We start from the raw sequence: 13,650 nt of genomic DNA on the forward strand, positions 1-13,650 counted from the left end.
GGACACCAAGGCAGTGGAATTATCAGCCAATTTGGGCTACAGTGAGACTCTGTGTCAAAATGAGAATCTCAACAAAACTGCAACATGACTAAAAAGATGTCTGCTGGCCTTGGTCCCAGTAACCACAAGCTGATAAGGCTAAGGCAGAATTGTAGGTTCACGGTCAGCTTGGTCTATACTTGAACCACATAGCATAAACTTCTGAGTAGAAAAGGAGAGAAAAAGGAAAGGAGGGAGGGAGAAAAAAGGGAGGGAAGGAGCGGGAATGAAGAACAAGAATGGTTCAACATAAGGAAAGCAGCCAGCATATCCACCACTTACAACGAAGGAAATCTAAGTATACTGTCTTAGTTAGGGTTTTACTGCTGTGAACAGATACCATGACCAAGGCAAATCTTTTTTTTTTTCTTTTGGTTTTCGAGACAGGGTTTCTCTGTATAGCCCTGGCTGTCCTGGAACTCACTTTGTAGATCAGGCTAACCTCAAACTCAGAAATCGGCCTGTCTCTGCCTCCCAAGTGCTGGGATTAAAAAGCGTGCGCCACCACACCAAGCAGCAACTTTCACGTTTAAAAATGCTGTAAGTGTTTCTTTCCATCCTTCACTAGTAAGAGTGCAAGTATAAAAAGAGATGGCTTCATTTCTGAAACGCTGAACCTATCACAGAGATAGTATTTTTCTCTTGGCAGGAAACAAGGTTTCTGTGACAGTAAGTTACTGATGAGCCTTCCTCTCCCCTCTGACTCTGCAGCCCACGTAGGAACTGTGATAGGTGGCACTGTCTTCTTCTTCACTTATCTTCCCTACATGTACATCACTTTCAGCTACCACCAGAGGACTTACACCCAGAAGATACTCTCTTGCCTCTTCTCCAATGTTGCCATGGCAACGGGAGTCCGGTTCATATCTCTGTTTGAAGCAGAAGGTAAGATTCATCTTTCTCAAACTCTATTTAGGCTGCCTACATGCTTTGCGATGGACAAGGCTGCCCTCCATTTCCAAATACACAGAATTGCCATGATTATTTCATTTCATGTTCCGAGCATTTACATTACGTTATAATGTGGGATGCTAAAGAGATATAGGGTGTGCTTCACAAACCTGACAGCATAAGCCGGGCAAGTGGTGTCACATGTCTTTAATCCCAGCACTTGGGAGGCTGATCTCTGGGTTTGAGGCCAGTCTGGTCCAGTGAGTTCTAGGACAGCCAGGGTTACATAGAAAAAGCTAAAACAAAAGCAAGCAAACAAACAAAACTTTACAGGATAGACATACATATGGGGAGGGAAACTAAAACATATTAAAGGAAGGAAATTGGACCCAAACATGTTGGCCTGGGCCTGTAGCCCCAGCTGTCTGGAAGGCTAACACAGGAAGTTTACTGGAGCCCAGGAATTCCATCCAGGCTAGCTTGGGCAACAGAGTAGCTTTGTTTGGAAAAATGACTAAGAAATTATATACTTGTACAAGTCTATAGATATAAAATATATAACGTTATGATTAGAAACTCAGAAAATATTGTAAACTGTACTGATAATGTAGTTTTCATATGTATTAGTCTTATTGCTTGTGATGTCTCCTCTTTTACAGGTTTCTCTAGGGAATGGTATTAATCAGCCTTATGTTATTATGATGAAATAACTGAAATAATTAACTTGTAATGAGAAAGGCTTGTTTTGATTTACGAATCTGTAGATTCCAGTCAAAGATTAGGTGGCCTCCTCATGTTGGAACTCTGGGTATCCAGCACTTCATGAGAGAAGTACACAGCAAAGCAAGCTACCAGGAAGCGAACCAAAAACCAAAATTATCCAAGTCTTATATCCTGTTAGAACAACCCTCCCATCACCTAAAGACCTCCTGCTAAGCTCCACCTACTGCTAAGCTCCACCTCCTGCTAAGCTCCATCTACAGCTAAGCTCCACCTCCTGCTAAGCCCCACCTCCTGCTAAGCCCCACCTCCTGCTAAGCTCCACCTGCTAAAGTTTCTGCCAACTCCCAATAGCATCTCCATGGGAACCAAACCTTTAACACAGTTTGCTTACCATCACTGTAGCAGATACCTGAGAAGATCAGCCTTGAAAGCACACAGCTCTGATTGTCCTAGAAGTTTTTATTCTTTGTTTATTCTTTGTTAGCCCCATAAATAACAAAATATCAACATTGAAATTAAGATGTGTAAGAAGAAGGGAAAGTCAGGTTAGAGTGAGAGAAGACACATATATCACATTGAGCCGGCAAGCCGCTTACGTTCAGAATGTTTAAGGAACTCACTCACATCACTAGAAACTTGCTCCTGTAATTTAGAATAGCGAGGCAAAAACACCTGTCACTTCAGGGGAAAAAGAATATGCAGAAGGCTAATACACACATAGATGGCAGGAATCAAACCTCGGACCTCTGGAAAAGCAGCCAGTGCTCTTAGCTGCTGGTCCATCTCTCCAGCCCCACTACATTTCTTTATAAAAGATACTAATATGCTCTCTTGCTCGCTCTTGCTCTTGCCTTCCTGTTCCCGCTCTCTCCCCATTCCCCTCCCCCCTCTCTTTCCACATGCTCATGGCTGGCCTCTACTTCTCTTCTCTCTCTCTCTCTCTTCCTTTCTCTGCCTCTACTACCCTCTTGACTCCCCTCCCTGTGCCCTGAATAAACTCTATTCAACACTAAAAAAACAAAAACAAAGAAAAGCCTAATATGTCAATAGTGGTGATAGAATGAAACCTTGAAAGGGCCCTGAGATGGCTTAGTGGTTAAAGCTGCTTGCCTTCATGTCTGATGCCCAGAGTGTGTACGGTAGAAGGAAGGAGAGATCTGACCTCCTTCCTGCTGTCTTCTGACCTGCATACAGATGCCATGGTACACATGCACACACGCACACACTCACACCACATCCGTGCAAATGAGCAAAAGAATGAAAATGGAAATTTAAAAATTCTCCATTAAATGGGCATGGTGGCATATGCCAGCAATCCCAGCTACTAGGGAGGCTGAGGCAGGAGGAATGAGAGTTCATGGGCAGCCTCAGAAACTTAGAGAGACCTTGTCTATTAAACAAAAAGAGGGAAGGACTGGGAATATAGTTCATTGGTAAAGTGCTTGCCTATTGTGTGTGAGTTCATTAGTCCAATCCCTGGTACTACTACAATAGATATTTTAAGAACCTCTGTAGTGGTTAGTATTGCTTATAAACTTTGTTGGCGCTAGCATCAACTAAGAAACATGGTTTGGGGGAGGATTAGTTGCAGAAGGAAGCACCTCTACCCCCTGAGTGGGGAGCACACTCTAGCAGTGGCCTCAGTTCAATGACAGTTGAGGAAAATGGAGGTGCCTTGTCCCCTCACCCTCTCACCCTGTTGGCAAGTGCGTTGTTGTTGTTGCTGCTGCTGCTACCATTCTTTGCTAACATCAGAACCCAACTCTGTTAGCTTTCCAGTGTGGAGTGAAGACTTCAGCTCTCCAGAACTCCCCTAACCCCTATCTCTAGATTAGAACTGCTGAATCTTGTAGACTGAGCAGACAGCCACTGTCTACCTTCTTTGGAACAGGCACAGGCATCCAATGGAGGAACATAGGCAGTGTCTGGGGAGACTTCAGCTTTGCTCAGGTGCTGGGGATGCTCTTGCTGGACTCCTTTTTATACTGTCTGATAGCCTTCTTGGTGGAGTCTCTCTTCCCAAGAAAGTTTGGAATACCTAAGTCTTGGTACATCTTTGCCAAGGTAAGTTCTGATTCTGCTATTTTAGAGACATATGTTACTTTTTTTTTATATATCTGTCATCTGCGTTCCTCTGTCTCCCAATAATGTGCTAATTAAGATCTCGGGCACCAGTAAGTCTCTACCCTCGATTCACCTATCACCCTGTGGTTGGCAGCGGAGCATAATTACCAGTGAGTCTCGGTTTCTCTGAACCTACCCCACATCTGACACACTGGACTCGAAGATGAAACAGGGAGGATCATCTCGTCCAGTGTATGCCTGTTGAATCCCAGGTCCTGCGTCATCCCACAGAACTCACCCCCTTGCTAACATCAGAACCCAATCTCCTAGAGTTCTCACACCCCGTTTCTCCACTGAGATCACGCCAGTGTGCCAATAGCAGTGCCAACAGCTTTTCTAGACAACCCCAGAAATCCACAGACTACTTTTTCTTACAAATATGAGCTCCTTGTGCTCAGCTTCGCCTCGCCCGGTGGCCTGGGGATGTTTGCCTATGGGCCTAGTGAGGACCCTCTGCAGCATCTGCTCTGCCTTCTTTCTGAGAGTATGGAAAAACAGGTAAATACTACACCAGCATCCCCATCCAGGTCGCTCCCCCAGGACTACTGGTAAGGTGGCTTTCCAAGTGGAGTCAAGAGGCTGGAAATACAGCTGTTTCCTTAGCTCCTCTCTGAGGGCCTGCCAGGGATTATAGACGATCTGGAGTGAATCCATCAGCGTGCTGGTAAATTTTTCCAGGTGCCATGAAATAATTGGTTCAGCAAATAAACTGCCTATGGGGCAGGGGTCTAATTCACCAAAATGTATCTCCTGGAAGAGAAAGATCACATGAACAGTTAGTGTGTAAGTTAACTTCTCGTGCAGAAGCCCGTTCCAGCGATACCGCCACTTTTGAATATTGGGGATCCTGAGAAACCGTCAAAAGGGGATTTCATGCAGGATGAGCCAATGAATCAGATGAACACAATTGAAATACAACATCTGTATAAGGTATCGGCTTTCTAACTTCCTCTACGGGACTTGAGAAACAACCCTCTAAGCTTGTGTTTTGTTCAAACCGTGCTTATGTAGGACCCCCAATATGGGGACCCCCACTCTAGTCCAGGGACAGGGTGCACCCACAAACACACAAGAATCCTTCTTGATGCAATACACACGAAGCTTTATTGGCAGAGCTCTGAGCCGACACAGGAGGCAGGGGAGTCGACCCCGAGTCTCGAGAGCTAGGGGTTTTTATGGGAAAAAAAGGGATAGGGGTGTGAGGAATTTCAACAAAGGTATGGGACTGGCTCTTTCAAACATTAACAGAAAGATTACATATCTGCAAAAGGGCATCAGGACTTTGTTCCTGTGGGCTGGGGGCTTATCTTTGTTCACATAGCAACCAGTTGATGTATGTCAATAGACAGAGGGAAGGTTCTGGCCAGATGGTGTTGACTCAGACAAGATAGCCCTGCTTGTGTCCTTGCATTCCTTTTCAACTTTATGGTCAAGCTGTTCTTAGGAATGTCTTAACAACAGCCCTGCCCTGGCATGCATGCCTGGGCCTGTTCTGCTTTGTTCTCGGCCCCAGGCCACGGGATCATAGACAACTTTTTTTTACATGAATCACAAGTTACAAAATCTCATTTTCCTTCACTTACAAGCTGCTCTGTGTAATTCAGAGAGTTTTTGTTTGGTTTGGTTTGGTATCATCATCATTCAGTTTTTTTTTTTTTACAGTCCAGTTGTGATTCTCCTCCCCGTCCACCCTCTGACAGTCCATCCCATTCTTCCCTCCCAACCCTCTCCAAGAGGACGTCCCCCCCCTGCCCTCGCGCCCCCCCCCCCCCGGGCCTCAAGTCTCTCCAGGGTTAGGTGCTTCTTCTCTCACTGAGGCCAGACCAGGCAGTCAGTCCTCAGCTGTATACGTGTGGGAGGCGTCATAGCAGCTGGTGTATGCTGCCTGATTGGTGGCTCAGTGTCTGAGAGATTAGTTGAGATTTCTGGTCTTCCTATGAGCTCCTCCTCAGCTTCTTCCAGCTTTTCCCTAATTCATCCACAGGGGTCCCCAGCTTCTGTCCACTGGTTGGATGTAAGTATCTGCATCTGGCTCTCCTTATGTGACCCTATTCTCAAAACTTAGAAACACAACTTGAAATGCCCCGTTTCCTGTCATGAAGTTAAGTGGAAGGAAGGCCTGTTGATGAGGGTTTCTCAGAAACAGCATCTTCTCCACCTCCACTGGAGACAGGCCAGAGTGCAGCTGTTTGATGGAGCACTTGTATCCACCAAATCAAAATGTAAACCAGATCTCCCTATTAGCCTCCAAACCCAGGAGCAGGAAGCTACCGTTCCATAGGTGCTTGCAGAGGCTTGCTTCACACAGAGCCCTGTTTACTGAGATTTCCGCAACAGGTATAGTCTCGGTGCTTACTGTGCCTACAGAGTTTGGCTGTCTGAAATCTCTGTTCTTCAACTATAAAAGAAAGCAGAGGGACAACTCAGACCTTTGGTATTATGACTTTAAAACTCTAACTTGGCTGGATATGGTAGCACACGCCTTCAATCCCAGCACTTGGTAGGCAGAGGCACATGGATCTCTGTAAGTTTGAGGTCTGCCTGGTCTACATAGGGAACTCAAGGCAGTCAGGGATATGTAGTTAAAGCTGTCTCAAAAAAAAAACAACAACAACAACAAAAAAAAAACAAAAGCAAACCAAACAAAAACAACAAAACAGGACTGGAGAGATGGCTCAGCCATTAAGAGCACTGACTGTCTTTCAGAGGTCCTGAGTTCAATTCCCAGCAACCACATGGTGGCTCACAACCATCTATAGGGGGATCTGATGCCCTCTTCAGATGGCGGATGTTTATGCAGTAGAGCACTCATACTTTAAATAAGTAAAATTTTAGAAATATGTATTTTTATACATATAAATAAATAAGCAAATAAACAAACCACTCAGCCTTGTGTTGCCTTCTACCTGGGGACAAATGGATCATGTCCTAGCCCAGGACACCCAGGAAATGAGTCCAGGTCCTCTATAAAATTAGTGTTTAGGAGCCTCCTAGCTCTCCCGTGTGTTCCCTCCTGTTCTCTCACTCTCTTCTACTGGCTCTGGCTCTCTCTTCATAATATGCAGTCTTGGGGCAGATGGGTCTGCATGATTTCAGCCAATCAGCAGAGCCAGATCTCTGCTCTTTCTAACTGTGACAGATGTAATCATTGCTTCTCCCTGGACCATCCCTACCATGAGCTTTTAAGACTGCAGAATGGCTGGGGCCACTCATTGGTGGCAGAAGGCCGGGCGGGGTTTGAATGCTCCCTCTGGTGTGCCTTTCCTTCCCTTTGCCCTCTTCCCTCTACTTGCTTGCAGCAGACTGCCTGTCCTTGTTTACAGTTGGGCCACACAGCACCCCTGCTGAAAAGGAGGCTGAAGTCAGAGGACAAGACTGTGGAGACCAAATAGGTATAAGGAGTGAGCAAACTCCTTCTGTAATACCTCGTTCTGGGCATCATCAGATGGCCTGTAACAACAGACATCTAAGTCCCAGTGACCCACAGTGAATTCCATACCTCAAGTCCAGCCCAATCCCAGTGGCCAACAGTGTCGGAATTCCATATACAACGCCCAGCCCAGATGCTATTAGATGGGACAGATATAGTCTGAATCAGACACTGAAGTGCAATGCCATCTCTGGTATGGCCTTACTCTTCTTTTGAAAGTTTATTTACTTATGTATTTTATGTATATGAGGGCTTGCTGCAGGACCAGAGGAGGGTATTGGATCCCATCATAGATGGTTGTAAGCCACTGTCTTAGTTTTATTGCTGTGAGGAGACACCATGACCAAGGCAACTCTTATAAAGGACAGCATTTAATTGGGACTGGCTTACAATCTCAGAGGTTTAGTCCATTATCATCATGGCAGGAAGCATGGCAGCATGCAGGCAGGCATGGTGCAGGAGTTCTGCACCTTGGTCCACAGGCAGCAGAAGGAGACTGTGTTACACTGGCCAGATTTGAACATATGTGAGACCTCAAAGCCTGCCCCCGACTGTGACATACTTCCTCCATCAAGGCCACACTTGCTATCTCTTCAGCTCCTCTTTCCTTACACTTAAAGCATGAATTTCTTCAACAGTAAATGGCATTTAAAGTTCTGGAGCTTTCTGAGCTGGAATCAGAAGACTCTGGTGCTCCTCGGTTGCACACCCCCTACTGAAGGACCAGGGCGCCCTTTCTCAGAGGCTGAGCTGAGTGAACGGGGAAGGTCCACTTATGAGTGGAGAGAAGAACTCCATTCCTGCCACAAGCCTTCCTACCTTGTGCTCCTAGGCCTTTGGTTCAGGTTTCCTAATACTGTTTCAAGACTGCAGAAGGGGTTCCCAGGCAGACTCCCCAGGAGCTCAAGGCTGTAGAGTTATGAGAGGAAGGTCTCCCCTGCAAGGGTTGCAGTTTGGATACCCATTAATGACCTGCATTTTCTTTTTTTTTTTTTTTTTTTTTAAGATTTATTTATTTATTATATGTAAGTACACTGTAGCTGTCTTCAGTCACTCCAGAAGAGGGAGTCAGATCTTGTTACGGATGGTTGTGAGCCACCATGTGGTTGCTGGGATTTGAACTCCTGACCTTCGGAAGAGCAGTCGGGTGCTCTTACCCACTGAGCCATCTCACCAGCCCGACCTGCATTTTCAAAACGATTCTTATTTTTAATTGGGAGCACGTATGTGGGGGAGTTGGGCATGGGGCGTGTGCACATGAGTGCAGGTGCCATGGAGGCCAGAGGCCTCAGATACCCCGGGAACTAGAGGGACAGGAGGCTAGACCGGCCAATGTGGATACTTGGAATCAAACTTGGGTCCTCTACAAGAGCTATATGAACTCTTAATGCTGCGCCATCTCTCCAGCCCCCTCCCTGCTTGATGGACTTGCCGTACTCTTCAGGACGGCCTCTCTGTGTGGTATGCCCCTGCCAGTCATGCTCTGACTTTCCTACAGGTGTTCTATTCGGGAAGGAGTAAACGTATAGCCATCAGAGATCTGAGCATGAACCTGTACAAGGGGCAGGTCACTGTTCTTCTGGGACACAACGGAGCAGGGAAGACCACCGTCTGCTCTGTTCTGACAGGTACTGGTATGGGTCAGCTCTGCTGAGAAAACCCTTAACAAATGGTTGCACAGATCTAGATTTTGGACTTCTCTGCTAAATTTCATTGACATTTTAATATTAAATATGGTGTATTGTTTTTGTTGGTTTGGTTTGGTTTGGTTTGGTTTGGTTTGATTTGGTTTTTCAAGACAGGGTTTCTCTGTGTAGCCCTGGCTGTCCTGGAACTCACTCTGTAGACCAGGCTGGCTTTGAACTCAGAAATCTGCCTGCCTCTGCCTGCCAAGTGCTGGGATTAAAGGCATGTGCCACCACTGCCTGGCTGGTTTATTGTTAATTGTACCATCTTTGTAGTATCTGGTTGTATATGCTTACAGTTCAGTAACTACACCCAGAAAAGGAAATCTTTGTGTCTTTCCATCAGCCTACAGAGCTACATTTCGTTCACTGTGGCAAGGCATGCTTAGTTTCTTTCTAGATAGGACTTTCCTGTTCGATGTAAGACACTGCTAATCTCTCAGCAACTGAAATCTCTCAACGAAAACATCTTTGGATTTGATTACCGCAGGTACTTTCAGGATGACATCTGTGAGTTGTCCTAAAATACCCATTTCAGACTCTTTTTTTTTTTTTTTTTTTTTTTTTTTTGAGACAGGGTTTCTCTGTGTAGCCCTGGCTGTCCTGGAACTCACTCTGTAGACCAGGCTGGCCTCGAACTCAGAAATCCACCTGCCTCTGCCTCCCAAGTGCTGGGATTAAAGGCGTGCACCACCACTGCCCGGCCAGACTCATTTTTATATTGAAATAATTATTTCACATTCTGTCAACTGAAATGATATCCTGTGAAATTTGAAAACTCATTCAAGAAACATTTATTGGAGGTTTAACTTGTATAAAGCTCTGCACAAAACCAAAGGAGTGAATATTCAGCTGTGACGGAGCTCCAGAAATCAACGGGTTCTTACACACAGTGTAGCACAGGGCTAGGAAGCTGTTAGCAGCTCAGTCTGGCAGCTGTAAGTCTCTTAGTAAATAAGTGTAAAGACACTTGAAGAACAGCAGGACTTACTGACAATTGGTGGGAGGCCACACTCTTGGCCACACACCTCTGCTAGCAGGACTGAAAGCCAAGTGTCGACTAGAAACAGGAAAGTCCTATCTAGAACACATACAGTGGGTGGATTTTGTGGGTGTAACACTGCAACTGAGCCCCACAATTTCCTAAACAGAGGTGCAAGCATTTCTAGAGGGGTAGACCTCTTTAAATACAGGCTGTCCCTAACCTGTTAGGCTAAGAGAATCCTCTCCCAGTGTGTGTGAAGTTCTCACTGCTGGAAAAGAAGTCCAGTTGTGCCCATAGGCTAAATGTCAAGTAGGCAACTCAGGGACTAGATTGATTTTTTTGGTTTTTTTGTTTTTTTGTTTTTTTGTTTTTTTGGGTTTTTTTTTTTTATTGGATGTTTTCTTTATTTACATTTCAAATGTTATCTCCTTACTGGGTTCCCCCCTTCCGGAAACCCCCTATCCTATCTTTCCTCCCCCTGCTTTTATGAGGGTGTTCCTCCACCCCCCCACTCCCACCTCCCCACTCTCAATTCCCCTACACTGGGGCATCTATCCAGCCTTGATAGGACCACGGACTTCTCCTCCCATTGATGCATGACAAGGGCATCCTCTGCTACATATGTAGCTGGAGCCATGTGTGCTCCTTGGGTGATGGCTTCGTCCCTGGGAGCTCTGGGGGTCTGGTTGGTTGATAACCACTCTGGAAATCAGTTTGGTGGTTCCTCAGAAAATTGAATGTAGTACTATCTGAGGACCCAGCTATACCACTCCTGGGCATATACCTAGAAGTGCTCCAACACGTACTAGGGATAGATTGTTGAGGAAGTCTATTTTCTCTCACAGGCTTCCCTATTACAGTCCCTTGTTTTGGGCCAGGATTTCTGCATTTCGTTTGTATGTGTATGTGATCTCTCTGTCTCTCCATCCCATCTTATCCCCTAAGAATCTGCCCTGTTTACTTCTGGAACCACAGTGCTGGAACAGTGTGTTTGCACAGAACACGTAGATTTCATTGACTGGAAGGCTGAACTGTAAATACTGGTGAATGCCCACTATGAGTGCAAGATTGTAGAAGCTCTATCACAGATTTCTAACAAAATTATAGACCATACCAAAAAAAAAATAATAACTCTGGCTTAGTGAAAAGGATGCCGCTAGGAGACACATAATGATATTCATGAGATCTGCAGATACTCAGTAGAAAAGGAGAATCCAGCTGCTTCCCAGGACATTGCCTAGCAAAAGGCTTCCAAGGCCATAATTTTTTGCAGAAAGAATCTGTTGTGTAGCCCAGGCTAGCCTCAAGTAACAAGTGCTAGGGTTATAGCTGTGTGTGTGTGTGTGTGTGTGAATACTATGTCAGAAAAATCCCAAACTTTATGTATTATTATATATTGTTTTTCTACTTCATCAAGTTTTAGTTTTTCTCTGAAGTTATTTACATTTTCTGTTGTTATAAATTTACATGAAACCTTTTTCTTTGTTTTGTTGTTGTTTTGTTTTGTTTTTTAGAGACATGTTCTCTGTGTAGCCCCAGCTGTCCTGGAACTCACTCTGTCGACCAGGCTGACCTCAAACTCATAAATCTGACTGCCTCTGCCTCCTAAGTGCTAGGATTAAAGGTGTGCACCACCACTATTACCCTGAACAAATGCTTTCTAGAATTACTCTAGAGTAGTGTCACCTTTTATCCTTGGGTATGTATGTAGTGCATGTGGCTGTGGGTGTGTGGATGGAAACCAGAGGTCAGCTTCAAGTGTCATTCTTCGGAGCTGTGCACCTTGCTTTGTCAAACAGGTTTGCCCATGGGGACCTGAGGCTTGCTGATTAGCCTCAGGTGGCTGGCCAAGGAGCCTTGGGTATCTGCCTGCCTCTGCCTCCCCAGAGCTGGGATTACACGGGTGCTGAGGATTGAACACAGTCCTCATACCTGCATGACAAACCCTTTACCAGCTATCTCCCCCAGCTCCTACACCTTGTCACCTTTAAAAAGTGATTTATTTTTAATTATATGTATGCCTGTCTACAGGTATGTACATGTGAGTTCAGTTGTCTGCAGGGGCCAGAGAGGACATCTGATCTACTGGAACTGGAGCTATAGGTGGTTGTGAGCTAGAGCCTGCATTTGGGTGCTCTATAAGAACCGTATGTGTTCCTAACCTCTAAGCCATCTATCCGGTCTCTGGATGTGGCCTTGATATTGCTCTTCCACTGTGGTTGTCCTCTGATATGGAAGCCTAGGGGAAAGTAGCAGTGGTTGCTAGCCTGACACACCTACCTCATCCTAGACTTTCACACTGAGGCCAGTTTTGTGGATTTCCCTATAACGGGAGAAGTTTGTTCTTTTTTAAAGAGCTGGGGGTCCAAATGAATGACTGAGTACTTTCCCAGCATTGGGTTCGATCCCTGGGATGTAGCTTTCCCACAGGTAGAGGGACTGGAGAGGGGTGCTGTCATTTGTTTCATCAGTGTGTTTATGAGTGACTGTGCATGTGTGTGTGTGTGTGTGTGTGTGTGTGTGTGTATGTGTGTCTGTGTGAATCTGTGTGTACTTGTGTGTGTGAGCATGTGTGGGCATATGAGTGACTGTGCATGTGTGTGTGTGTGTGTGTGAACGTAATTGTGTGTGTGAGCATGTGGGTATACAAGTGTGCACGCGCGTGTATACACGCTGCCCCCATTGCAGCATTCTAGGGCTCCAAGATGTCGTGCTCCAGAGAACACACTGATCTTTAAAGGCAGCTGGGCATTTTTGAGTTCAGTCTCTGCTCTCTCTCTCTCTCTCTCTCTCTCTCCTTTTTTCTTTTCTTTTCTTTTCTTTTTTTTCTTTCTTTCTTTCTTTTTTTTTTTTTTTTTTTATTTTTGAGACAGGGTTTCTCTGTGTAGCCCTGACTGTCCTGGAACTCACTTTGTAGAGCAGGCTGGCCTCGAACTCAGAAATCCACCTGCCTCTGCCTCCCGAGTGCTGGGATTAAAGGTGTGCAGCACCACACCCGGCTTTGGGCTCTGCTCTCTTGTTAGATATACTCTGATAAACTCTGCATAACTGTAGAGGCCCTCATCATCATAGTCCTTGTTCCCTGTGTTAGGGAGCTTGCCACACAAGACAATGACAATTCAGTGCCCACTGCAATCCCAGTGCTGCGGAGGGACAAAGAGACAGGTGAATTCCTGGGGCTCTCTGGCCAACTGGCCCAACCCAGTCAGCCAAGCCTCCAGTCCCTGAGAGTGAGCTATCTCTCGATACAAGGCCTACAGTTCCCAGGGAATGACACTTGAGGTTGGCCTCTGGCTTCAACATTCATGTACCCAGATATGTGTTAACACTCACTACAGTGGCAAGGGAAGGTGTTGGATCTCTTGGAGCTGAAGTCACAACTAGCTGTGAACCATCTTATGTGTGTATTGCAGGTGTTACAGCTGTGCCGGGTTCGGGGGAGGGGGTACAGGGGGACCAAGCAGGGGGGAGATATCCCCAGTGTGAGTGTGGCAGCATTGAAGGGAAAGGGATCCTGGCAGTCGGGCGCCAAGGACACCACAGAGTCACACTGTACAGTAAACCTCACACAGAGATTTCCTGGGAAGGGCATAGGCCCTGTGACCATGAGGTCTGTTTTAGCTCTGAGGAGTTCTACAGATCTGAGCTGCTGAGGTGGCGCCATGTGTAAAGGCACGTGCCACCAAGGCTGAAGGCTTAAGTTCAAATCCCAGAACCTCTATGGTGGAGGGAGAGAGCTGGCTCCCTTGAGCTTTTCTCTGCCTCCGCGGGTC

The 13,650-nt window shown here is 46.0% G+C and overlaps 1 protein-coding gene across 4 annotated transcripts in view; it reads left to right on the forward strand.

Annotated features, from left to right (window-relative positions):
- Positions 1-13,650, forward strand: part of LOC110283822 (ATP-binding cassette sub-family A member 17) — a 108,831-nt gene that overhangs the window by 39,536 nt on the left and 55,645 nt on the right. For all 4 annotated transcript variants that reach the window (XM_021149347.2, XM_021149346.2, XM_021149349.2 and 1 more), the window contains 4 exons: positions 751-924; positions 3,545-3,717; positions 4,582-4,707; positions 8,706-8,835. In XM_021149347.2, the coding sequence (XP_021005006.1) occupies positions 751-924; positions 3,545-3,717; positions 4,582-4,707; positions 8,706-8,835 (603 nt within the window). The remainder of the gene's footprint in view (positions 1-750; positions 925-3,544; positions 3,718-4,581; positions 4,708-8,705; positions 8,836-13,650) is intronic.

This window comes from Mus caroli, unplaced genomic scaffold (assembly GCF_978045245.1).
Source record: "Mus caroli unplaced genomic scaffold, Mus_caroli_1 scaffold_18, whole genome shotgun sequence".
NCBI classification, from domain to species: Eukaryota; Metazoa; Chordata; class Mammalia; order Rodentia; family Muridae; genus Mus; species Mus caroli.